The 25,114-nt window shown below is 44.1% G+C and overlaps 2 protein-coding genes and 1 long non-coding RNA gene across 3 annotated transcripts in view; 2 read left to right on the forward strand and 1 right to left on the reverse strand.

Moving 5' to 3' along the window:
* Positions 1–1,148: 1,148 nt before the first annotated feature.
* LOC145448457 (uncharacterized) lies at positions 1,149–4,827 on the reverse strand. The gene is made up of 2 exons (XM_080326841.1): positions 3,690–4,827; positions 1,149–3,543 (listed from the first exon to the last, which is right to left on the reverse strand). The coding sequence occupies exon 2, from the start codon at positions 2,979–2,981 to the stop codon at positions 1,149–1,151; it is 1,833 nt and encodes a 610-aa protein (XP_080182967.1). The 5' UTR covers positions 2,982–3,543; positions 3,690–4,827.
* A 330-nt stretch (positions 4,828–5,157) lies between these two features.
* LOC145448464 (uncharacterized) overlaps positions 5,158–25,114 on the forward strand; it is a 459,562-nt gene continuing 439,605 nt past the window's right edge. The window contains exon 1 of the long non-coding RNA XR_013917925.1: positions 5,158–5,582. This is a non-coding gene — a long non-coding RNA (uncharacterized LOC145448464). The remainder of the gene's footprint in view (positions 5,583–25,114) is intronic.
* Positions 5,961–12,520, forward strand: LOC145448461 (uncharacterized). Its single transcript, XM_080326849.1, has 5 exons — positions 5,961–6,879; positions 7,070–7,231; positions 7,510–7,570; positions 8,359–8,523; positions 12,373–12,520. The coding sequence occupies exons 1-4, from the start codon at positions 6,862–6,864 to the stop codon at positions 8,442–8,444; spliced, it is 327 nt and encodes a 108-aa protein (XP_080182975.1). The 5' UTR covers positions 5,961–6,861; the 3' UTR covers positions 8,445–8,523; positions 12,373–12,520.

Raw genomic sequence — 25,114 nt, forward strand, 5'->3', positions numbered from 1 at the left:
GCTCAAACGACAGATATAACATTCCGTGAACAGTTGATCGCTTTCCTTTATCTGCTAACTTGATGCTCTTTTTTTTACCAAACCATTTGAGTTTCAGCTCCCGCGCTATCTCAAGACTCAAATAATTGTCTGATGCTCCGCTATCCAACAATCCATCAATCTTCTTCCGCTTAATAGCAACGATCACTGCCGCTTTCGAAAGTGAGGAAGGAATTGAAGCAATCATGGCTGCTAACTCATCGGACTCTTCGTCGGATTGAACAGAATTCAAGCACATCTTGTCAAAGTGCCCTTTTACGCCACAGTTGAAACAGACAGCATTCCTTGCTGGACATTTCCAGACCCGCCCGTGTCGGTTTCCACAACTAGAACATTTCTTTGCTTTCGACACGGGGTTGCTGTTCCCACTTCTCCGCGAGACGGCTAAAGAATGTCCATCAGAATCCTCTTGGTATCGTGACTGCGACTTGGAGGGTGTGGCCTGACTAACCTTCAGGCCTTCATCGGCTTCGATGGAAGCTGCCGCCTGAGGATTCATGTATATCGCCGAACACTTCTGCGCTCTCTCCAGTGAATCTGCAACCTGAACAGCTTTATCAAGAGTCAGCTGATCAAATTCCAGCAAACGCAATCGTATCGCATTGGACGACAAGCCAGCAATTAACGCATCTCTGATAGATTGCTTACGGTGATCCTCAGCTGACACGGCCTCGAACCTGCAATTCTTCGCAAGTGACAACAGCCTTTGTGAAAACTCCATGACGTTTTCTCCTGGCTGTTGAGTGCTCGTGGAGAGCGTATGTCGAGCATATATGATATTTCTCTTCACCAAATACAGTCCCTCTAGGACTTCGATCGCTTTTTCAAAATTTTCGGCGTCGCACACATACGAGTAAACTTCGGGAGCTAGATAACCATTCATTATTCCTCGCTTGTCCAACTGTGGGGGCGGACCTTGCTCAGAGCCGGGCGTAGACGAGGTTGACGCAAAAGACTGACGACGGCGATCGTCCGCGGCTTTGATAAAACTAACAAGCATATCTTTCCAATGCTTGAACACCAGTTCAGCTCCCGGAGCACTCGGCAAAACTTTGAGAGTAGGAACATGATACAATCTCTCTTCGGCAGACGCCATCCGTTTGTTACGTCTATACGCTCAGTCGGGACTTGTTAATAAAATTGTGATGAACCAGACCAATGAACGTATGGTAGGCTTTTATTAACAATATCCCGACTAGCGCCGACACCATAAACTGATAAAGTGACCCGCAGGCCTCGAATGCAGTGAATGGTCTGTCAGCTCGTTCCAACGGAACCTGATGGTATGCCGACTTCAAGTCGATAGAGCTGAACACTTTGCCTTTAGCGACCTCGTTCACGACATCTGCAATCTTCGGCAATGGGTACGCATCGAGAAAGGTAAATTGATTAATTGTTTGAGAATAATCAATGACAAGGCGTTGCTTTTGACGTCGTCCACCAGTGACTAGCACCTGTGCTCTCCACGGGGAGTTGGAATCCTCGATTATCCTTTCATTTTTCAATCGAGATATCTCTTTCTTGATGAACTCCCGATCCGGAGCACTATACGATCTAGATGGAGTTGCGATAGGTTTACACGACCCATCGAGAAATTGAAATATTCTGGGCGGGGTGCCCACTTTTGCTGCAGTCAAGTTGCAAGTAGGTTCTTCGTCTCGTCCAGGAATAACAAGGGGATTCAAGGGTCCCCCTAATTCAAATATAACTTTACGGTGCTTTTTCATAAATGTTTGGCCCAAGACCACATCAGCGCATAAGTACTCGATAACACCGAACACCACATCGGAATACTTCCGCCCGCTCAGCTCAAACGACAGATATAACATTCCGTGAACAGTTGATCGCTTTCCTTTATCTGCTAACTTGATGCTCTTCTTTTTACCAAACCATTTGAGTTTCAGCTCCCGCGCTATCTCAAGACTCAAATAATTGTCTGATGCTCCGCTATCCAACAATCCATCAATCTTCTTCCGCTTAATAGCAACGATCACTGCCGCTTTCGAAAGTGAGGAAGGAATTGAAGCAATCATGGCTGCTAACTCATCGGACTCTTCGTCGGATTGAACAGAATTCAAGCACATCTTGTCAAAGTGCCCTTTTACGCCACAGTTGAAACAGACAGCATTCCTTGCTGGACATTTCCAGACCCGCCCGTGTCGGTTTCCACAACTAGAACATTTCTTTGCTTTCGACACGGGGTTGCTGTTCCCACTTCTCCGCGAGACGGCTAAAGAATGTCCATCAGAATCCTCTTGGTATCGTGACTGCGACTTGGAGGGTGTGGCCTGACTAACCTTCTGGCCTTCATCGGCTTCGATGGAAGCTGCCGCCTGAGGATTCATGTATATCGCCGAACACTTCTGCGCTCTCTCCAGTGAATCTGCAACCTGAACAGCTTTATCAAGAGTCAGCTGATCAAATTCCAGCAAACGCAATCGTATCGCATTGGACGACAAGCCAGCAATTAACGCATCTCTGATAGATTGCTTACGGTGATCCTCAGCTGACACGGCCTCGAACCTGCAATTCTTCGCAAGTGACAACAGCCTTTGTGAAAACTCCATGACGTTTTCTCCTGGCTGTTGAGTGCTCGTGGAGAGCGTATGTCGAGCATATATGATATTTCTCTTCACCAAATACAGTCCCTCTAGGACTTCGATCGCTTTTTCAAAATTTTCGGCGTCGCACACATACGAGTAAACTTCGGGAGCTAGATAACCATTCATTATTCCTCGCTTGTCCAACTGTGGGGGCGGACCTTGCTCAGAGCCGGGTGTAGACGAGGTTGACGCAGAAGACTGACGACGGCGATCGTCCGCGGCTTTGATAAAACTAACAAGCATCTCTTTCCAATGCTTGAACACCAGTTCAGCTCCCGGAGCACTCGGCAAAACTTTGAGAGTAGGAACATGATACAATCTCTCTTCGGCAGACGCCATCCGTTTCTTACGTCTATACGCTCAGTCGGGATTTGTTAATAAAATTGTGATGAACCAGACCAATGAACGTATGGTAGGCTTTTATTAACAATATCCCGACTAGCGCCGACACCATAAACTAGCGATCCTCACTAGGTAAAGTCAGATGCAGAAATGAATGATTACTGCGCTGACAGCACCATGATCGTTCATGGGGCATGACAGCGCTCACGTGATACGCTATAGCGAATCCGACAAAACACGTCACACACTCCTACAATTTAACAGATTGAAAATAAAATGCACACAAACCTTCAGTGGATCAACTTGAATCTGCCACAAAGGCAGCAATGCCAACTCAAATTGATTACCTTTCCATGTACGACCCATTCCATAAATCTGAGCTTTTTTAATTACGCTCACTTCAAGGATTCCATTACACCTCGTACAAGCACTTTCTTCTGGCACCAGCTCTGAAATCATTCCTTCCTTCAGGTATTCACAAGGTATATTTTCCGGAATCAGTTTCTGCTCGAGAAAATACTTCATACTGAATTCCATGTCATCGGTGAGAGGTTGAGAACTGCAAAACAAATATTGAGAGCCTAATTAATGAATGTCAAGATGCATACGTTCTAGTAAGTAGACAGTGCTTGATAGTAAGAAATAATTTTGCAAAATTATGAAATTAGCATCTACATAATTATCAAGTGATGTAATCAACCTTACCTCGACACAGATGATATCAGCTCCGGCTCAGTCTGGAGCACATACCATTTTGCCATTGTGATATGCAAACACGATCCAGCCTTACATGAACAGAGACATGACCACGAGCCCACCTCAGCATCAAATGTCACCCTCACACGTTCACTAGGACTAAAATGAGTTTTTTGTCCCGTGAAGATCGAATAGTACTTATATCTATTCGAAATATTAAATGTCTCATAATTTGCATACACCACTAGTGGAGCATTAGAATCCGCACTTTTCAGTCTCTCAGATCTGCATTTTTCACTTGTGGCACTTGATATAAGTTTCATTTCAACAAGACTGTTCAAAGCCGTTTCCTCTAAAGCAATGTTTGTACTTGTGTGTGCATTTTGTACAGCCTCTTAATGCTTACATTGGACTCCTGGATTTTTATCCTTGAGGGTTGCAAAAATTGACATGCAATCTTTGTCCTCACACCCAATAATCCCTTTAATCAAATGTTTTGTGACATGTAATGGAGCAGCAGAGCCTGAAGATCCCTGAGATACCATGAAAACACCATTGGTTGGGTCGTTGCAGACTGCAGGAAGGGTTGCTGGAATTTTGTGGGCCTCTCGCCAATGTCTAGTCAAGCAATGTGGTCTGGAATAGGTCTTCTGGCATTCTTTGCATTGCTTTTTAGTTTTGCTCTCCGCCGGCACATTGGAACTAGGAGTCTTGCTCTTCAGCCTCTTCTTGCCGAGTGGCGGATTGCCACACACATTTGTTAAATGATATTGAAATGATCCGCGCCGCCCAAGAAGTTTAGCGCAGATGGGACAGTGATAGTGACTTCTGTGCTTGGCCACGCGCTGCATATACATGTCAAGCGACATGGTACAATGTAGCCTGGAAAACGTCGGGAACATGTATATGAGCAATGAGAAGTTGGTTTAGAAACCTACAACTTGTCCCCAGCATTCTTAAAATATCACAGCTATATCGACAGACAAAACTTGTTTTGTTTGACAATTCCATATAAAATATATAATCAATCAATCAGTTTTATTGATATTAATATTATTATGCACATGTTACAATGTCATTCTATATACCTGTATAAAAATATTAAAATGTCAAACTCCGAATTGAGAGGCCCAAGGATACCCCTGAATTTAGTATTTGATCAAGACATACTCCAAATACAATTTCAATTACTTTAAGAAGAAGAATTTCAAACTAAGTAGGCTATTGGATAGATTGATATTTTGGAGTTTGCCATCTGCTGCAGTGGATGTAACGGGGTGCATCTAACTTGTATAAGTCGACGCGTGGCGTCGGGTATATCAGCTATGCAGCCGCCACGGGCTGCGTCTAATTTGTACATGCTGACGTCTTGCGTCTGATGTAATCTACGTAACTACGTCGCTAGCCAGCTACGTCATGCGGTTATGAATAAAAAGGCTAGTTCTAAGAAGTGCGAAGGACGGTATGCAAGTAGGCTATGAAACAAAATCTCGACAAACCTTGTAAATCTGTCCGGACGGTATGTTCTACACGGTTAGCCCAGTGTACTACCTCAATATGATCATGTAGCTTTTGCACAGTTTCAAAACTGATGTCGCATAGACTGCAACCATTTTCTTCAACTGAAACTATTTTGATAAGGTGCGTCAAGTCCTCAGCTAAAGTCATTTCTGCCATTGCTACGAGGAAACTCATCCAGCAACCAAACAAATAACTGTAGCAGCATGATGTCGATCTCATTTCGCCAGACAGCATTGTTACGTCACTACGTCACTCTGCATTACAATTAAAAATTCGAGGCTTATTATGGGGGTTCCGGGGAAATGAACGAAATATAATTTATATTTTTGTAATCAGTGCAGCGTCAGCTTTCAATTGATACCCGTTTCATCAAATTGAATGGTCAGCAAGCCAGTCAAAAATCGCCGTCAATTTGCCTTTGACTAAATGTAACTAAAGTATGAGGTAGACCGATTTCATTGGGCCGTGAGATTTACTTGTGTCGACACCACTGAGCTATATAAACACCATATAGGACACTATGGTACCAGACATTATTCCTCCATCGAGGAAGATAATATTGCAGCGATAAATCACTTTCATTCACCAGCACTCCCTTCCATCTCGATGAGTAACTTTGCCTATAAATCATATCCGATACACCAGACGCTATGCAACTGGTTACCTACACACGGCACAGCGTTTCAAAATTGCCAGACGCCGAACGCCATGTCGCAGTATGGTGTCCTAAAATGTTGGACGCCAGTCGCCATATACACTGTTAGAAAAATCCGTAAATTTACACCTTTTTGAGCAGTAAACGAGTTTACATACGTGGTCGTAACGAAATTTACTGTTATTTACGCCGTATTCAATTACGGACACGAGATCGTAATTAGATTCACCGAATCAATCCGTAAATTTACACCTTTTGAGCAGTGAACGAGTTTACATGCGTGTTCGTAACGAAATGTACTGTTATTGACGCCGTATTCAATTACGGACATGAGATCGTAATTCGATTCACCGAATCAATCCGTAAATTATTTTATTTGTCACACGTATGGGTGGGCATTTCTTGTGGCCAAGAAAGAAAGATTTTGATAAAATTGTAATTCCATATACAATAGGGTTACATAAACGCGTAGAGTATTACGATTTTGCTAGTACGATTTTAGCACGGCGTGTCAGAGATTGCTGACATTCAGCATTTTGAAAATAGGCATTTATAGATATAGGAATTCAATATCGCAACAATCAATAGTTTCAAGTTGACATAATTTCAGTAGGCCAGCCGTTCTAATACCAAGTAGGCTTAAGAATAGATTGTATGGTGGTACATCGACTTTAAGGCTTATAATCATCTTTATATTTAATATAACAACAGGAGCTAATCGGGCGCAAAGTCACTCAACTCGCAACTGTCATGGTTGAGTGACTTTCATCAGGCGGGAAGCCAGCGATAGTTCTTTTGTTCGATATCCCAGGGGATTAGCGAGGAAGATTGAGGTTAAGAATTGCCAGACTGGAAACAGCGGTTGTTTTCGGCAAACAGTTGCGGGTGTGACAGAAGGGTTTCTTTCATATAATAAGGAAGATCAGTATATGTTGGCACATTATTCCAAGCTTACTGGTAGGGTTGATGGAAAGGAACACAACATTCGCATGATGGACAGTAGCTATGGTACCTCATTCAAAAGTAAGTATAAATAGCTATCCTTATATTTTGATATAGATAATGCTATGTCACTACATTACTCGGTCGTGATTATATTGTCTGTCGCAGACAAAAGTTCAAAATTCGTTTTATTTCAATATTGAGTTGAGAATGTTTGCAGACAGCTATCTTCACTGTTATCTTTTATAAAAGGAACCCGTTCTCTCTTCAGGGCGTTGAAAAGGTGAAGTCACTGAGGGTTGTCACCACGATGGAAAGAATTTCGACAATATGCGAAATGCTTCAATCGCAATCATATACGGCTTCTATTGGCATGCTCGAGTTACTATGTTCATACTTTGATGAGCCAATCTCACAAATATTCAGGCGAATGGTAAGCAAAAAGCCTTCTTTTATTCATAGTTGTTAGTCTATAATTCTCGTTGATAAATGACCTTTCAGTGGAGAGACGCGTATACTTTCAGTACACGAAAAAATGTCTACTACTCAACTCAAATAATTACAATAATGATTGATTCAGATTCGAGTAGTCGAATCATTGTAGTCATTTGTTGCCATTATTCACCATTGTTTGACAGATGACTCCAACAATCAAACAAGTCCAAATGATGTCAATGAAGGTGTGTTGTAATAATCCATATCTGTTTTCAGGAAAGTGTTCAAGAAGACTTTGTGGAGGCGGCTCCAAATCATCCATTCTTGATCGCAATCGGTAAGTTATTGTTTAGATTGCAATGCAATAGTTTTGGAAGTGAGATTTTATGCTTATGATTACACCAATTCATGTCAGCATTCGTTGTATAATTTTAGGAATTAGCGTGGAAAGTTAGCGGGAATGCAACTAATAAAAATCACAATTTGGAAGTGATTCGAGTCGATTCAAGTCAAGTCGCGAGTCAAGTCACATTACCAATTAATACTAACTAATATGACACAATTCAAGTAGGCGCCAATAGTTGAGGAGTATATAAGCTATAGTCGAATTCATTTTCAATAAAACAATAGGTTTGGTTAATGGTTAAGGTAAGAACAGAGAACAAAAACAGATATTTTGCTAATAAATTAATTTACTACTTGTTTACCACAATGTAAACTGTAAGCTTCGAACACTTCGTTTGTGGTCAATTTATTTGCGAGAGAACAATGGCGGCTCAGTAAAACACACCATAATGGAATGATTGGTAGCTGTCACTGGTTACACCAGCGTTGCGCGAACAATCCGAACATATGCAAGATTCATTTATTTTCATCGACACCATTAACTTTATCACTTGGAATTGACTCCTGAATTTTGCTCCGAGTCACGAGTCAATCCACATTTCTGATACGTCAAGTCAAGTCGTTTTAGCAAATTGACTCGAGTCAAGTCAAGTTATACAAAAAGATGACTCGAGTCAAGTCTTGACTGGAGTCATCCCAACACTGGTTTACCATAACCACCTCTAAATTGGTGTGATTTATTAGGGTGCTAATCTGACTACAATACCCGTGCATTTTTAGGCTCGACCGTATACTGTACAGACAAGTTTCTGATAACCGCCGAAAATCTATCATTTATTCGACGGAATCCTTCTACTCTGCAGTAGCTTATTTCTTCGTCTGCTTCTATGTCTTCAATATGGAGTACCCAGAAAAAGCAACAGCTACATTGGAGTTCATGCAAAGGTGAGCTATGAGTGAGGGTGAGACCACAATTGAAACAGATTATATTAAATTTAATTGATACTAATTATGCACCTGGACTCCCCGAAACACGTTCTGATCTCGACTATGCCTACCTTTATATGCTTTACAAGACAACAACTTCTATCTTTAATTCTTGTCCCAAGCAGTCTCTGATGCTACTCGAGTTAAAGTAATCAATTACATCAAGGGTCGGCAACCTACGGCCCGCGGGCCGGATCCGGCCCGCCAAGCGAAATCGTCCGGCCCGCGACATAATAATTAGTTATCACTAGAATACGGCCCGCCGCTTCATAATGAGTTTCCATCTGCAGCACAGCGCTGCATGAAAAAAATGCGGCATTGCTACGATATAATAGTAGCCTACATCGTATTAGTCTATTGTTACGCCATAAAACGAAGGTGGTTGAAGTAGGAGATGGAGATAGACTAGACTGGATCAGTGCTTATCAATCGGGTGTATCTCGCAACCGAAGGTGTTCCATGCTTTTTAAAGGGTTAATCACTCAAACGGGGTGTGACAAAAGGTGTTCTTCCTTTGCTTCAAAAACGCTTGGAGCATCTCAGACGCAATGACGGAATCTCAAACTATTCAATTATAGATATAACTAGCCTCCGTATGTTAGTTAGCCTGTCTATAGTTTGATTTTCCAGAAGGCATTGTGTGCCAAGACAAAAAACCTGAATAGTGTTTTGGCCACAATGGTGAAAACTGTTAATATGATTTTTGTCTCATCAACTGAATCAGTTACGCCAGATATTACTAGAAGCAGAGAATCAATATGGCGATGTCATGTAGGCCTATATCTGTCATGTTTGCTCATTGAGTCGAGCAGCTATGCTTACACGAGTGTATGAACTGAGAAATGAAATAGCAACTTTCCTCGAAAATACAAATATCGTCGACTCATAATCTTGTAATCGAAAATGGGTATCTCATCTTGCTTTCCTGGTACATTTAACGTCACATGTGAACAAATTGAATTTGCAACTTCAAGGGGAAAACAAGTACATACATGAGATGTTGAGGCGCATTCAAAACAAATCTGTGACTCTGGAAATGTCAACAGTACAAAGAAAATTGTGCTCACTTTCCTATACTGGAGGAGAGAAAACCTAGTACCAACACTACATTTGTAACTGTGATACGAAGTTTAACTACTGAATATTCACCCGGTTTTCCGACATTCCTTCTCTACAAAATGAATTCTGACTATTCAGTACTCTGTTTAATGTGGACGCCAATACCATTGCCTGTAAATTTCAAATGGGCCTTTCTGAAATGCGATGCAGTTGAATTGAATGACAAATTTCATACAAAGAGCATATCGCTGCATGACTTTGACAAAGAGTACGTTCTTGAAATTGGTCTTTATCCCAGCTTGACCAGCAATGCAAAAGAAATTGCATCGATTTTTTGAAGCACGTACGCATGTGAACAATAGTTTTGAACAATGAAATTCACGAAGAGCAAGCTAAGATCACGTATTTCGGACGTCCACTTTGAATAGGGTCTGATTCTTATTTCATCTGACTTGTTACCGAAGTTGAAAACCTTTGACAAAGCAAACTGCGTCAATTGTCACAATTATTCTGTGTCGTTGAAGTGTAAATACACGTGTCTTCGGATTGGTATGATTGAGATTGCAGCAATGTAGGATAATATACCGAAGTGAGCGTAAAATATAGAACTAAGAAAAAATCCGGCCCGCCAAAAGGTTGTACACCCGAAATTTGGCCCGCGACTAGCAAAAGGTTGCCGACCCCTGAATTACATAATTGATGCACCCCATAACCACTAGAACAGTGGTTCTCAACCTTTTTGACCTCGCGGACCGGTAAAATTTCAAAAAATATTTGGCGGACCGGCAGACCTTCTAAAATTGCAATAAACCCGAAATGTAAGGTCTGCAAGCGTTTTTTGCAAGTATTGTACTAGAGCAGGGTGGACAACCTTTTTGCTATTCGCGACCGCATTTACATTACTTATGTAGCCTACGGCCGAATACCTGGGCATATCCGTAGTGAAGTAACTGGACGCCAAATACTCATGTTAATACTCATGTCATTTCCGTTGAACTCCGGATTAATCTAGGTTTTCATATCGGCTTACTAGACGTGCTGAAATCGCGAAGCGCGAAATTTCTTTCAGATTAACGAATGCATTTCGTCCAATATTAGCAGTTCTACATATTACTGTCAAATATTTATCCGTTTTCAGCCCATGTAATCAGATTCAACAGTAGAGTTGATGGAGAGAGTGTTTTCAAAAATGTAGGGCAAATTATAAATGATGATGCATCTTCTGGTAGGCGAATTGCTATTACAGTCACTTTTTTGCTGTTATTACTTGACCTCCCCTCAAGCTTGTCGGTCAAAGTGAAAAGATATTGAAATCACCCAAACGCGACAGAAACAAATTTCTTTCGTCAGGAGCACACGATTCCAAGTTGATAATAGGTCTCACCATTTTCCTCTGATGTTCACATCTGTACTGGGGATCTCAGATGGCAAAGGGCGCTATGATATTAAAATCGAAAAATGAAATCGCATTGAATCGCGGGATTAATCGGGAGTCAATTCGTAAATTCAATTTTCTTGTCGACGGCCCGGCCACCAACACGTTCTCATTGAAATACGTGTCGACGGCATCACAAATTTTCTGCTACGGCCTTAGGTTGGCTACCCTTGTACTAGAGAGTGACATTTCGAGGTTTTTTTTTCGTAATTGAATATGTTCATGATGGTATTCATGTGATTTTAAGTGTGTCTGCTGAGTCAGGTAAAATTGCTATGCCGAGAGTAAAACAGCAGGCAACATCGATACCTGGTCATTCACAAAATGAATGAATCGAAAACGAATGATCGTGCAAACTAAGCGGTTTGACGAGTCCGCACGTATATGTCGTCACCAGCGATCTCGAACTTCAAGTCAAATCGAACATGTTTCGAGGCCTAATCTTACCTCACGCAGTTCTGAATTAGTTTACAATTTTATGAGTCTGAGTGGTAAAGCCTTTAACACATTGCATCTTGAAATTTAGGCATAGAATCCTAATTTACCTCGCGGACCGGCAAAAAAGTCGTCGCGGACCGGCACCGGTCCGCGGACCGGCGGTTGAGAACCACTGCACTAGAGTACTTGTGTAGAACTGCTTCACAGTGGCCAAATCGCGGGCCCGTGAGAGTGACCCACGGTGTAATTTTCTAAATTGGCCAACCCTGGTCTACGTAAATCAGAGATGACCAAACCATGGCCCGTGGGAAGGTTTAGAGGGGCCCGCTAAGTAATTCTTGAAGTTAGTTATAATTTCAAAAAATTAATTACGCAGGTGATTTATTGTAAACTTGCGAGGCCAAACAAAAAATTGATCAGCCTGGTTGCGAAATGCAGGATGTTGATGACTAAAATATGAATATAACCCAGTCCTTGCCAAGCCAAATGAGCCTAGCGCTATACAGAGGCGACCCACAATATTTCAAGTGCCATTATTATTGACCGAATTCATTCATTAACTTTGAATAATTTTTGCGCTTGGCGCGGCTATGAATTCCGGATTTTAATAACATAATTGTTATCGATTTTGATGCGCTGTAATATAAGTCTCGTTTTCGCCGTTACCTAATCCGGTTCGCTCTAAATTGGACTACTACTAAAAGATTATCAATATTGAAGTGGCCTGCGCAATGGTTTGAAAATCTTATGCGGCCCTTCGGCTGAAAAGGTTGGCCACCCCTGACATGAATCGTACTAGAATACACCATTACTATCAGCTGGCAATCGTTTTGATTCTTTGTCCCTGTTAGTAATATCTAGCCTTTCATTTATAGGTACTTTGCTGGGATCGCAGAGCAGGGCTCAAAGACATCTAAAAGAAGAAAAACTGACGTTCACCCTAAAGTGATAAAGTTTGCAAAGTTGCTGAAAAAAGTTCCATGAATACATCAATAAATGCTTCGACGCTGCATCATTAATTGATGATTAGTGTGTGGGCCGTAATTTCATTGACTGTCTGGAAGCAGTTTTCAGTTTTACAATAGGGAGTAAATTTACCAACAAACCAGTAATAAATCTTACTGGAATCAGTATTTAGTTTTACATTTAGTCAGTTAATTTACTAGCAAACCAGTAATAAATCTTACTGGAATCAGTATTTAGTTTTACATTTAGTCAGTAAATTTACTAGCAAACCAGTAATAAATCTTACTGCTATAACACCGTAATTTAATTGACTTTCTGGAAGCAGTAATTACATTTACAAATGGCAGTAAAACTGCTGCCTGCTATTTGAGCAGTAAATTTACTGGTATTTTTTAACAGTGTAGCACTTCATCCGCCAGTCTGTGTTTCAAGCCGATCACACTCCAGACGCCATGTAGCAATTCAGCCGCCAGTCTGCGTTTCAACAACTGAGCTATACAAACCTGGCAAAAGAATTATATCTCTAATTAGAAAGAAATACAAAATTGTGGTTCAGTTCATGATTCCGATATCTAACGCGGCGTCACAAAATCGCCGAACGCCGTATTGCAGTACAGCGTCCTAAAATGTTGGACGCCATATAGCACTTCATCCGCCAGTCTGCGTCACAACCCGTTCACACGCCAGACGTCATGTAGCAATACAGCCGCCAGTCTGCGTTTCAACACGTTCACACGCCAGACGCCATGTAGCGATTCAGCCGCCAGTCTGCGTTTCAACACGTTCAGACGCCAGACGCCAAGTAGAGACTCAGCCGCAGGGTGGCGTTTGGCGTGTGGCGGGTTGGCGTCTAGCGGGTTTAACCCCGCCTCATGCGATTCGTATCCTTCCCCTGTGGGATCAGATCTAAATTATTAAGGGCTTGAAAAAATGTCCACTAAGTCAGACCAACTGCTGTCGCAGCTTCTCTGATGTAAATGACAGAAGCATATCCTTTATAACATGAGCTTCCAAAAATAGCTTCAGTTCTTCTCTCATTTCATAGATTCGAGCTAACATATTACCTTTGACCACCACCGAACAGATGTATGAAACAATAAAGTTTCATGATCGGAATCCATATCCTGACACAGTTTATTAGTAAACAATCTCGTATTGCCTGCAGTTGCCTTGACAAAGTTAACGACTAGTACGATTGTTGCAAGATTATCCTTCATTGCAGCAGGTAGAGTTCTTGAAGCAAGGGCTTCTCGGTGAATCACGCAGTGAGATCCTACCGCTTTTGTGCTGCTTTGCTTTATCCTGGCAATGAATCCACTTCGCGATCCAATCCAATAATTGCTGGGGCGCACCGTCAGTCATGACGCCAATAAGTTTCTCCCCTTTCATATCATTGTTATCAAAAAAATGTGGCGACAAGTTTGAATATATCTTCTGATTTAGCAGTCGGTTCTAAGGTTTGCAAAATAACATGTCTTCTTCAATTAAAGTAGACCCAACAAAGCGAACATAGACCATCAACTGAGGCAATTTGGCAGCATCAGAAGTCTCACACTGAAATGGAAAAATAAGGTGATGCGTGAATCTTATTTATAACTTGACATTCAATATCCTCTGCGAGCTCATCGATGCGTCTTTTATTGGCAGAATTAGAAAGAGAAATCGCCGCAAGCTTCTTACTGCGTGTCCCGTGGGACTGCAAAAGCAATTGTTCACAGGATTGAAACAGCTCAGCTTGAGCCGGACTAGAGTACCGGTGCGAGTAATGACGGACTTCGAGTATCTTCAACTGACTGCTATAAGTCCAGACCACAGACACAATAATATCCCCGTTACGATGTATTGTAAAATCAAGGTCAATCAGTCTGGTCCAATAACATAACGTTAAAAAATACGCTGGCAATACTCTGAGAAATTACAATATTGTCAATTAGAATGCAAGAGCAATAAGAACACCCTGTTCACTGTGCGACGTTCTCAGACAAAAGAATGACCATGTGCGTTCGATGCGTGGCCTCGTTCTGTGAGGTAGTCATGTGTAACGAACCGTAGAATACGGGCGGAAAGCCACCGTGACATAGCCGCCCCCGTGACGAAACGTAATTGCAAACGCGGTTATCGGTGAGCCACAAAAAAATGAAGGAATGGTGGTTTTCAGCTTATGAAGACAATGGGGGAGTGAAGAAACATGTAAAACAAAAGCAATTGTACCGAACGCTGACACAGTGCCAGTAAGCGAAGTCAATGTACAAAAAAAATGCACAACATTGGCAAGTGGGGTGCGAAATTGGCAAGATACAAAGAGCATGCAATAAAAGAGACTAAAATCATTCAAGCTCAAGACGACACAACTTGCGGATGTCGCGACTATAAGTACCAGTGGGAGTACGCACAGTAACTTTTCGAACCAGCCCATGGCCATCCGGAAATGTTTGTTCAACTATGGCTTTCGGCCATTTACCACGGGGTGCAGAGGAATCAGCCATGAGGACGATATCCCCTACTTTGAAATTGGGCATTTTATCGAGCCACTTCGAACGAGATTGCAACAAGGGTAGGTACTCTTTCAACCACCTCTCCCAAAAGAGATCGAGTTTACGCTGGACATAGCGCCAATTTTTTGTATAATCGTCAGCTTTACAGAACTTGTGAGTCGGGACAGAAGTGTCAAGACTCCCCAGAATGATAGAGTTAGGAGTTAGACACGGCAAGTCATTAGGGTCGTCCGAAATGGGCGTCAGGGGCCTATCGTTCAAAATGCGAGCGACTCCATAAAACAACGCAGATAAAGTATTATCCTGAAAGGCAGCACCATTATTGAGAGCACACAGAGTACGTTTACACAATGCGACGACACGTTCAACACATCCGTTGAAATGCGGCGCAAGTCTGGGCGAGAAATGCCATTGGATACCCCTGTCCGCTAGGGAGGAGGTAACCTGTTTAGAGTTTAAATTACCCAGCGCCTTCGCTAGCTCATTTTGAGCACCTACGAAAGTCGTGCCATTATCACTGAACATGTGTGAGGGCCTATTCCGAATATCACAGAACTTGAAAAATGCCATCAAAAAGGCTGAAGTTTCAAGTGAATCTACTACTTCCAAATGGACGGCTCGAGTACATAAACAGGTAAATACGCAACCATAGCGTTTAAGCTCAGTACGTTTGCGTTTGCAGGTCAAAGGACCAAAATAGTCGACCATTGTATAATTGAAGACAGTCTTGTGTGGCGTAAGACGGTAACGCGGGAGGTCGGCCATGTATTGGGAGCCTAGGTTAGCCCGGCGGCATTGGCAGAACACACATTTATTTAGGACTTTGCGAATGGAAGTTTGTCCTTTCATGACCCAGAATTTTTCACGGAGTAGGGACAGAACTTGTAGGGTGCCACAATGACCATTAGCCTCATGATATTGACGAATAATCGATTGAGTAACATGGTGACTAGACGGCAAGATCATGGGATTTTTTGCGTCATCGGGTAGCTGTGAGCGGTTCAGACGACCCTCGACACGCATGACGCCATCAGATACATAAGGTATCAATTTTGCCAATGAATTGGGAACATGCTTTTTGTTAACGAGGGCATGGTCGGCGCGCGCGTTGCCACGAAGCGATTCGACAGCACCGGGAAACGACTCGGCTTGGACGAGTCTGACAACTTCCCTCGTCGCTTCCTCAAGCTCCTCAACGGTGAGGAAACCAGAGCGTGGTTCGAGAAGCGGATCCGTTGGACAGCCTTTTATCTTCCAGCGCAGCATAGAACGGAGCCGAAGGATCCAAGCGGTCGAGCGAACGAGACTTGTGAATGATGAGAAACTGCGCAAGTAGTTGCTGAACGACACTTCTGTCGGCGACACGTCAGTCGAAAACACTGGTTCCATTAGCGTGTCGGGTTGGTGTGCATTTTCGTGTCTAGACCTCGATTCGAAGGACTGGCGTAGAAAGTCGGGACCTTCGAACCACATTTTTGCGCGTTGCCACTGCTGAGGCATCAGCCCACGCGATCCAATATCAGCCGGATTATTTGCCGAGTCGATGTGGCACCATTGGTCGGTACGAGACAGAGCGCGAATCTTAAGCAGTCTTTGATGTACGAAGGTGTTGAAACGACCAGAAGTACTCCGAATGCTCTGGAGTACAGCGGTACTGTCGGTCCAGTAGTGGACGGCGTCGATCTTGTAGTCGACGTCTTTGATAACGTCTCTAGCGAGTTTGGTGCAGGTTACGGCAGCCGTGAGTTCCAGCCTGGGAATGCTTGGGGCATTCTTTGGCACGACTCTGGAGATTCCTCTGACGAAAGAAACGTGAACCTGTCCGCCAGGATCCTCAAAACGGATGTAACAACAGGCAGAATAACCATGTGTGCTGGCATCAGCAAATGCATGGAGCTGAATATTCACTGGCGAAAAACCAGGCGGCTTGTAGCATCTGGGAAACGACAGCTTTTCTAGTTCTGGAAGTGAGTCGACCCATTTTTTCCATTTTGCTTTGAAACTATCGTCGATCGGTGTGTCCCAATCCAGGTCGTCACGAGATATTTCCTGTAGGAGCAGTCTTGCAGGTAACAGGAACGGGCTTAGATATCCGAAGGGAGTGTAGATCTGAGCGATCTGGCTGGCGATGCCTCTTCGAGTAAAAGGCTTAGGTTTAATGTTAGTACGGGCGCAAAGTGAGTCCTCATTCATGTTCCAGATAACTCCCAACGTACGTTCGTTACCGGAATTTGTGAAGTCGAGATCCACCAGGTTGGCAGCACGGGCGTCTTCGGGAATCCGCGACATGATCTCGGTCCTGCTGCTAGCAAATTTTGTAAGGTTGAAACCGTAGTGAGCGAAAAGTGTTCGCAGCTCTTCGATGACTTTGATCGAAGTTTCAAGGTCGTCTGATGAATGTAGTATGTCGTCGACATATGTGTTACGTAAGATACAGTCAAGCGTAGGCTTGTCGGCACTGGTGCCGTTCAAAAGAACGATCTGACGAAGACAGAATTGAGCAACGCATGGTGAAGACGTGCTTCCGAAGACATGAGACGTCATCTGGTAATCCATCGCTTTTCCATCTAGTCTGCTGTCTTCAAACCAGAGGAAGCGTAGGCTATCAGAGTCTTCCGGATAGGTCTGAATTCTCGAGAACATCTGGGCGAGATCGGCAACCCAAGCGTACCTGCCCATACGAAAACGGCATAGTACTCCAATTAGAGATGAGTTGACGTCAGGCCCGCTGAGCAGTTGGCTGTTCAAACTGATGCCCGAGAATTTGCGGCTCGCGTCGAATACGATTCGCATCTTCTGTTGTCGGGTGTGGAAATGTATGAGATAAAAAGTCCTTTCGGATGAAGAAAGTAGGTCGGGCGGGACTACCCGTGCATAGCCTCGAGACAGGTATTCGTCGATTTTTTCTTTATACTTGCGAAAGAACTCAGGATCTTTCTGGAATTTCAAGCGTTGGTTTTCGAGCGATTTCTCGGCAGCTCCACGATTATATGGAAGCTTCACTTCTTTTGTTCTCCATGGAAGACCGACTCGGAAACGGCCGTTCAATATGTGCGCGGTTTCTTTCATAGTCGACAGCGCTTGTTCGTCTTCGATCGAATTTTGCGATTCATAGGGATCAACCCAAACGTCCGAAAAATCAGCGTTACAACTAGAGCAAATTGGCAATTTTGGCGACTCATATCGGTTAAAAATGGTATTCTCAGCATGCACGAAATTCATATCGATAAAATTTACACTATTGGGCTTAATGCCAGATTTGACAAGGGTGCGGTCGGCGCCAGCAAGGGACCAACCGAAAACCGAGAGCTCGGCACCGGGCAGACCATTTTTGGGCCTGATGATTTCTGTATTTGGGTACTGCATTAGGAAATCTTTTCCTATGACAAGGTCGACGTCATTCGTATCGGCAACCGGTATGTTAATATGACTGAGGTGATCACATTTAGAAATAGTATCAACATTTGGCGTATGATTTTGCACATCCGGAAAATGAGAAGTCGCGAGCACATTTTTTATATCAATAACTGTGCTTTGATCAAGGGCTTGCACAGTAAGAGAAATCACCTCTAACTCCCCTTCGAAAACGCTACCCGCGGTCGACGTTTCACAAACCATTCGATCACCCTGGATATTTAATTTTTTACGCAGGCGGTGTGTGCACAGAACATGACCACAGCCTGGGTCTAGGAATGCGTTGGTGACCACTCTAACATTTGAATCGGGAGAGGTGATTATAACCGGCACAACAGATAACCGCACGGGATTTACTTTCCCGTTTAGCCAAGATGACATCGTGTTGACGTCTGCGGTTATTTTATTTTGAAACCCCCATGAAGTAGGGTGTGATGCGGCGCTCCGCAGCCGCTGACGTAGCACTTGCGATCTGACTTGCACGTACGGGCTTCGTGCCCGTAGCCCAGGCAGTTTGCACAGACCGGCTTTTCTTCTACAAATTTCTTGCGTTCGGCTGGAGTCTTCTGGTGGAAGAGGTCGCATTGGTTGAGCGGGTGCGAGTCGTCGCAGAGGTGACAGCGAGGCGTTGGCTTCGTACGTGAAGAGCTTTGTCTTGGTTCGTTAGTGACAGCGACGGGACGATCGACGGACGTTGCATTCACTTGCGTCTTTCGAGGTGGAAACTTGGTAGCTCTGGCGAACGGCATGCTCGACACGAATTTTCCAAGTCGAGTTCTTGACGTACCAGCTTGTCTACCAACGAAGGCGACAAAATCTTTAAACTGCGGCTCGTACCCGTTTTCCATCTTTTCTTCATACTTGCTAGAGAATTTTTGTATGAAGTGGCGGGGAAAACGCTTCATTATCGCGTCAGAGACTGCCGGTGCATTTACTTGGGCCATTGCGCCAAGTTGCGAGAGGATGTGGTTTGCCGACCGAAGCTGATCATAGGCCCCAGCCAGTTCACGATTATCATTAGGGTTAACATCATCACCATGCATCAATTCATCAATGAAAGCGTCAATAACGTAGGAGTCTCGGCCAAAGCTATCATGTAGGACGTTACGGGCATGTAAGTATGCATCCTCGCCATACCGATTGGCACTGCAGCCAGCAAGTGCGGATTTAGCGTCGCCCGTACAGTACGATATCAGCTTGTTAAGCTTGGTACGGGCGTCGTGCCTTTCACTAGGATTGGCATTTATGGGTTCAAAAGCACTATCGAATTCGTTCATGAACCGGTAATAATCTCGCGGGTTGCCATCGAAACTGGCAATTGTAACAGTGTTGAGGTCCATGCTACGCTTCATGGAGCCTAACATGGAATTCACCGAGGCAAGATAGGGGTCGTTATTATAGTTCTCCGGGCTATCCGGTGTCATTAGGACGGAAGGACCGTAATCGCGCGGTTGATAGGGGCCAGGAGTAATACTACTGCGGTTATGTACGGGATTACTATAGCCAGAAAGCGCGAAATCTCCTTGCTCTCGATACCGGGGAATAGAATGGTCGTGCTCGGAAAACGAAAAACCGTCCGGGCGGCGGTAACTAGTCATTACTCGATTGCGAGAATGAGAGCGAAGATCGGTGTGCGCGTTCGGCACAGTACAAATATCGGCGGGTCGACCGCGAGAATGAGAACTAAGATCGGTGTGCGCATTCGGCACAGTACGAATATCGGCGGGTTGACCGCGAAAATGAGAACTAAGATCGGTGTGCGCGTTCGGCATAGTACAAATATCGGCGGGTTGACCGCGAAAATGAGAACTAAGATCGGTGTGCGCGTTCGGCACAGTACGAATATCGGCGGGTTGACCGCGAAAATGAGAACTAAGATCGGTGTGCGCGTTCGGCACAGTACGGATATTGGCGGAGTGGCCGCGAGGACGATGAATGAGATCATCGTGCGTAGTAGACATGAAATCGTTTTGCCGACGATGAATATTGGCAAGCGTATTACGAGGATAAGAAATATGTTCATTGACAAAACGTTCACCCTGCCACTGAGGAGTGCTTCGAGGGTCTGAACGAGTGGCCGGCCCGGCATCTAGACTACGCGAACAAACAGGCTGGGAATGCGAGCCTAGCTCCCTAACCTGGTAACTATAGGTATCCGCTGCGAAACTGACGGACGGGCGACAGTTACGATTAGGGTTTTGAACTAGAGCATGCGCGACTTCTACCTTACTTGCTTGTGCGGTTGGCTGATGGTTGGTTGTCAACGATTGGGTTACCGCCGGCTCGTTAGCGAGTCTTTGCCCAGTACTACTGCCTGTTGCAGACGCTGGCGTTCCCCAGGGAACGAACCACGATGCGTGAGTAGCAGCCAAATTCAAAGGTTCAGTACTCGCAGCAATGTTTTCTGTATCGGAAATGATCGACCCTCGTGATCCGACAGAACCGGCAATTGATGCTTCTTCCTCGGCGGCTTCCAAGTTCGAGGTAGCTTCGAGAACCTCAAATCTACCTTCAAATTCGGCATCGATTGTAGCTCTTCTCTGTTCTTGTCTCAGTTTAATCCTCTCGAGTGCCAGCCTAGCGTTTCGGACTGTTGCTGATGTTCTGGACGGCGTGACGGAATGAAGACTTGATGGTTTCTTCGAAGTTTGGGCATTAATGTAGTCGATGGTAACTTCGGAAGAAGAGTTCGTGCTTCCTTCTTAGTGGGATTTGTAGGCGTGACGTGCATTGACCTGTGCGCGTGAAGCTGTTGCGAGCAGCTTTTCTATTTGTGGTATCGAATCTCGAAGGGCGTGATCCTGTTCAACGCTTCTGATCAATCGGTTCAAGTCGGCGGCGACTTGAACGCTGAGTTCTTCTAGTTCGTCTCTGCACTTGACAACGTGTTCGATGGGCGAAGCATTCTCGATAGAGGAAATGAAAGCACGCTCGACTTTCAGGAGAGCGGTGCTGGAATTTTCGAGGACCTGGTCGATATACTGCTTGCTCAGGAACTTTTGATCAGCAGCTTGCAGTGTTGTATCCATATCGAGGTCAGTCAGCTCTCGTATTTTTTAACTTTTATGTCCCGTGGGACTGCAAAAGCAATTGTTCACAGGATTGAAACAGCTCAGCTTGAGCCGGACTAGAGTACCGGTGCGAGTAATGACTGTGGAAGACCTCCTGATATAGTCGATGTAAAGAGATTCACAATAGTTTTTAGACAGCTTTATTTCCGCGTCCTCACGGCAGCAAGTTCAGACCAGAAGCGGCATGCATTGTTATGGGTCCACCAAGTGTCCATTTACCGAAGTCGGAGCTAGACACTTGGCGGCCTTAGAAATAACAGTACCATCACAATAGTAACTAACAATCATCACATACACCCATAATGGGTGGGCTGTCACACTGCTCCCCCCAAAAATAGAGGGAATTACATAATAAAAAATTCACTCTCACGTCAAACCAAAAACTAACAAAATTATCAAAATAAACAGTAATCATGACTCATAATCCAACAAATACCTGGGACGCCTAACAAAACGTTTCGACCTTGTAGTGTATGCAGTTTCAGGCACGTCCTGGTCATTCAAAATATCAAAAATATCATCACCATGATCAGAAACATCAGCTATTACTGGTTCAAAAACACCAACATCACTACTTTCCCCATCGTCACGATCATAAGGCATCAGGTAATCAACATGAGACTTGCGAAAATTTTGAGTTCCAACTTTCTGTATGCGGTAAACACACTCTGAAATTTGCTCAACAATTACATAGGGTCCTGACCATCCAGAGGACAATTTTCTCTTTCTAGGAGGATAGAAATACCAACAATAGTCACCCACGGCAAAAGCCAGCGGTCTCACCGCACTATCAAAATCACGTTTCTGCCTCACTGCAGACTTGGATAGACGTTCCCGAGCAAAAGTATAAGCATCTGAGCAAGCATCACGAAACCAATTGACATAATCCACATAGCATTTAGCACTGTCATTACTGGGGGGCCGACCATACATGATATCAGTAGGAAGTGATATTTCACGACCCAGAAACAGGCGATTTGGGGTATAACCAGTCGAATGATGAACTGTTGAGCGATAAGCCATCAAAATATAGGGCAAATGGTCAGCCCAATCAGACCGAGAATCATCAACAAAACTAGTGAGCATTTGCTGCAGCGTTCTGTTCATACGCTCACAGAGTCCATCCGAACGGGGATGATAGGGGGTGGTACGAGTCTTCCTAATATCAAAGAGCAAACACATGTGCTGAAAAAGTTCTCCTTCGAATTGTCCCCCTTGGTCAGTATGAATTATTCGTGGGCACCCATATTTTGTGAAAAATTGGGACACCAGAATTTCTGCAGTATTTTGAGCAGATTTAACACGCATCGGATACACTTCAACCCATTTCGAAAAGTAATCAGTAAGCACCAACATGTGCAAATACCCCTCGTCAGTCTCAGGCAATGGCCCAACAAAATCAAGCGACACTCTATCTAAAGGTTCAGCACAAAGCATCTTGCACAAAGCAGCTTGGTGAATACCATGAGGTGACTTTGTAGCCGTACAAGTCTTGCAAAATTTTACCCAGTGCTCAACCATGCGTTTCATACCGGGCCAGTAGTAGCGTTCTTTCATCTTCCAGTAAGTCTTGTCACGTCCAAGGTGACCTGCAGTCCGAAGAGTATGAAGGTGATTGAAGAGTTCCCTGCGCCATGATCTTGGCACTACCAGTTGATACGTTACGGGACATCCAGGCTTTGCCTTCGAATACTTTCTATACAACACTCCATTACACAGCGACAACACAGACCACTGCATACACAGCTGACGCACTACATGCGGCTGAAACAACAATTCTTCAGATGTGGGACGGTCCGTACGATTCTCTTTATACTGTATGACCACATTAAGTTCCGGGTCTTCTGCTTGCCCTTGACGGATGTCAGATAAGGTATAAGATCCCAACCAATTACTTGTCCTATCGTCAGAAATACCGGCAACAATCGCAGATACAATTTTACCACCTTCGGAAGGCAAATACGGGGCACATGAGCCACACTCTTCACGATTGCAACGTCGCCGAGGTCTGCGACTTAAGCCATCAGCATTACCATGCAGTTTCCCCGGCCTATGTTCGACCGTGAAATCATACGTATTCAAGTAAGATATCCAACGGGCTACCAGGCCTTCCGGTTCGCGAAAATTCATCAGCCATTTAAGCGCTGCATGATCAACCCTCAGAATGAATTTTCGACCCCAAAGATAAGTCTTGAAATGTTCAACTGCCCATCTACAAGCATACAGCTCTCGGAAAGTAGCGCACCAATTACACTGTTCCTTTGAAAGAGATTTACTTGCATATGCAATTACCTTTTCTTCGCCATCTTGAAGCTGTGACAACACTGCTCCTGCACCAAAACCAGAACAATCAGAATCCAATATAAAAGCACCACCATCCTCCAAAGGAAACGCCAATATAGGAGCCGAGGTCAGTTTCGTTTTCAATTGATCAAATGCCATCTGACACTGTTCATCCCATTTGAAGTTGACACCTTTCTTAGTGAGCCGCAGCAAAGGTTTGGCCACCGATGCAAAGAATGGCACAAACTGTCGGTAATAATTTGCAGTGCCCAAGAATGCCTGCAAATCCTTCAATTTACAAGGCACAGGCCACTCCTTGATCGCATTCACTTTCTCTTCACAGCACAAAACACCGTTTGATGTGATAACATGACCCAAATACTCCACCGACTTTCTGAACAATTTGCACTTGGACGGTTTAAATTTCAGTCCTGCAGAACGAATCCTGAGGAAAACATCCCTCAAATTTGCAATTTCCTCTTCGAAACTCCCGGCATATACCATGACATCATCAATGAATACCAGAGCTTTCTTGTATAAAATACCAGCAAGAACTTTTTCCATCAATCTTTGAAACAGAGGTGGCGAGTTGGCCAATCCAAAAGCCATAACCTTGAACTGGTAATGGTCTCTCCCGGGAAGGCTGAAAGCTGTTTTGTGGCGATCCTTCTCATCAATCTCCACCTGCCAGAAACCACTGGCTAAATCAAAAACAGAAAACCAAGTGGAATTACCGAGCGAGTCTAAAATGTCATCAATCCTTGGCAGACTATAGGCGTCTTTCACTGTAACTTCGTTCAGTTTTCGAAAATCCAAAACAACACGAGATGACCCATCTTTCTTAGGCACCAACAACAATGGTGTATTATACGGGGAGTCCGATTGCTCAATAACATCTTGATCCAGCATCTTATCAATCTCAACGTCCAATATCTTTCGCTTGGCCCAGCCCAATCGTCGCGGAGGCACTTTGATTGGTTTAGACGAGGAAGTCACAATTTTGTGCTTGATCACAGAAGTACGACCCAAGCGACCATCTGGGCCACAGAAAACATCCTGAAATTCAATCAGGAGGTTCCGCAATGATTCGAGGTGGAAATCAGAGAGACCTTCCGCACCGTCTACCAGACACTCCAGATGCTCAGGTAGAGATCCAGGATGATGAGGGACATCCTGAACAAGCGTGGGACAGCAAAATTCCACAGGCTGACACTCTTGCGGACACAAAACTCCCAGTAACAAGGCAGCTGGCAAAATAATGTCCTCACCGCCAGAATTAACCAACAGCAAGGGTATCCTATCCAATTCTGGGTCTACCAATCCAGGGACCAAATACAGACCACTCAACTCATATTCACTCACGAAATTGCCCGAAGGTTCGAAAATAA

This window comes from Botryllus schlosseri, chromosome 10, assembly GCF_051294905.1.
Source record: "Botryllus schlosseri isolate E-star chromosome 10, Bs_hap1, whole genome shotgun sequence".
In the NCBI taxonomy this organism is placed as follows: Eukaryota; Metazoa; Chordata; class Ascidiacea; order Stolidobranchia; family Styelidae; genus Botryllus; species Botryllus schlosseri.

Bases quoted from the DNA above. Each gene is read 5' to 3' on its own strand.
- LOC145448457 (XM_080326841.1), bottom strand. From the start codon at position 2,981: ATGGCGTCTGCCGAAGAGAGATTGTATCATGTTCCTACTCTCAAAGTT.
- LOC145448461 (XM_080326849.1), top strand. The intron at 7,232-7,509 runs GTAAGCAAAAAG...ATCTGTTTTCAG, and splicing joins CACAAATATTCAGGCGAATG to GAAAGTGTTCAAGAAGACTT. The intron at 7,571-8,358 runs GTAAGTTATTGT...GTGCATTTTTAG, and splicing joins TCCATTCTTGATCGCAATCG to GCTCGACCGTATACTGTACA.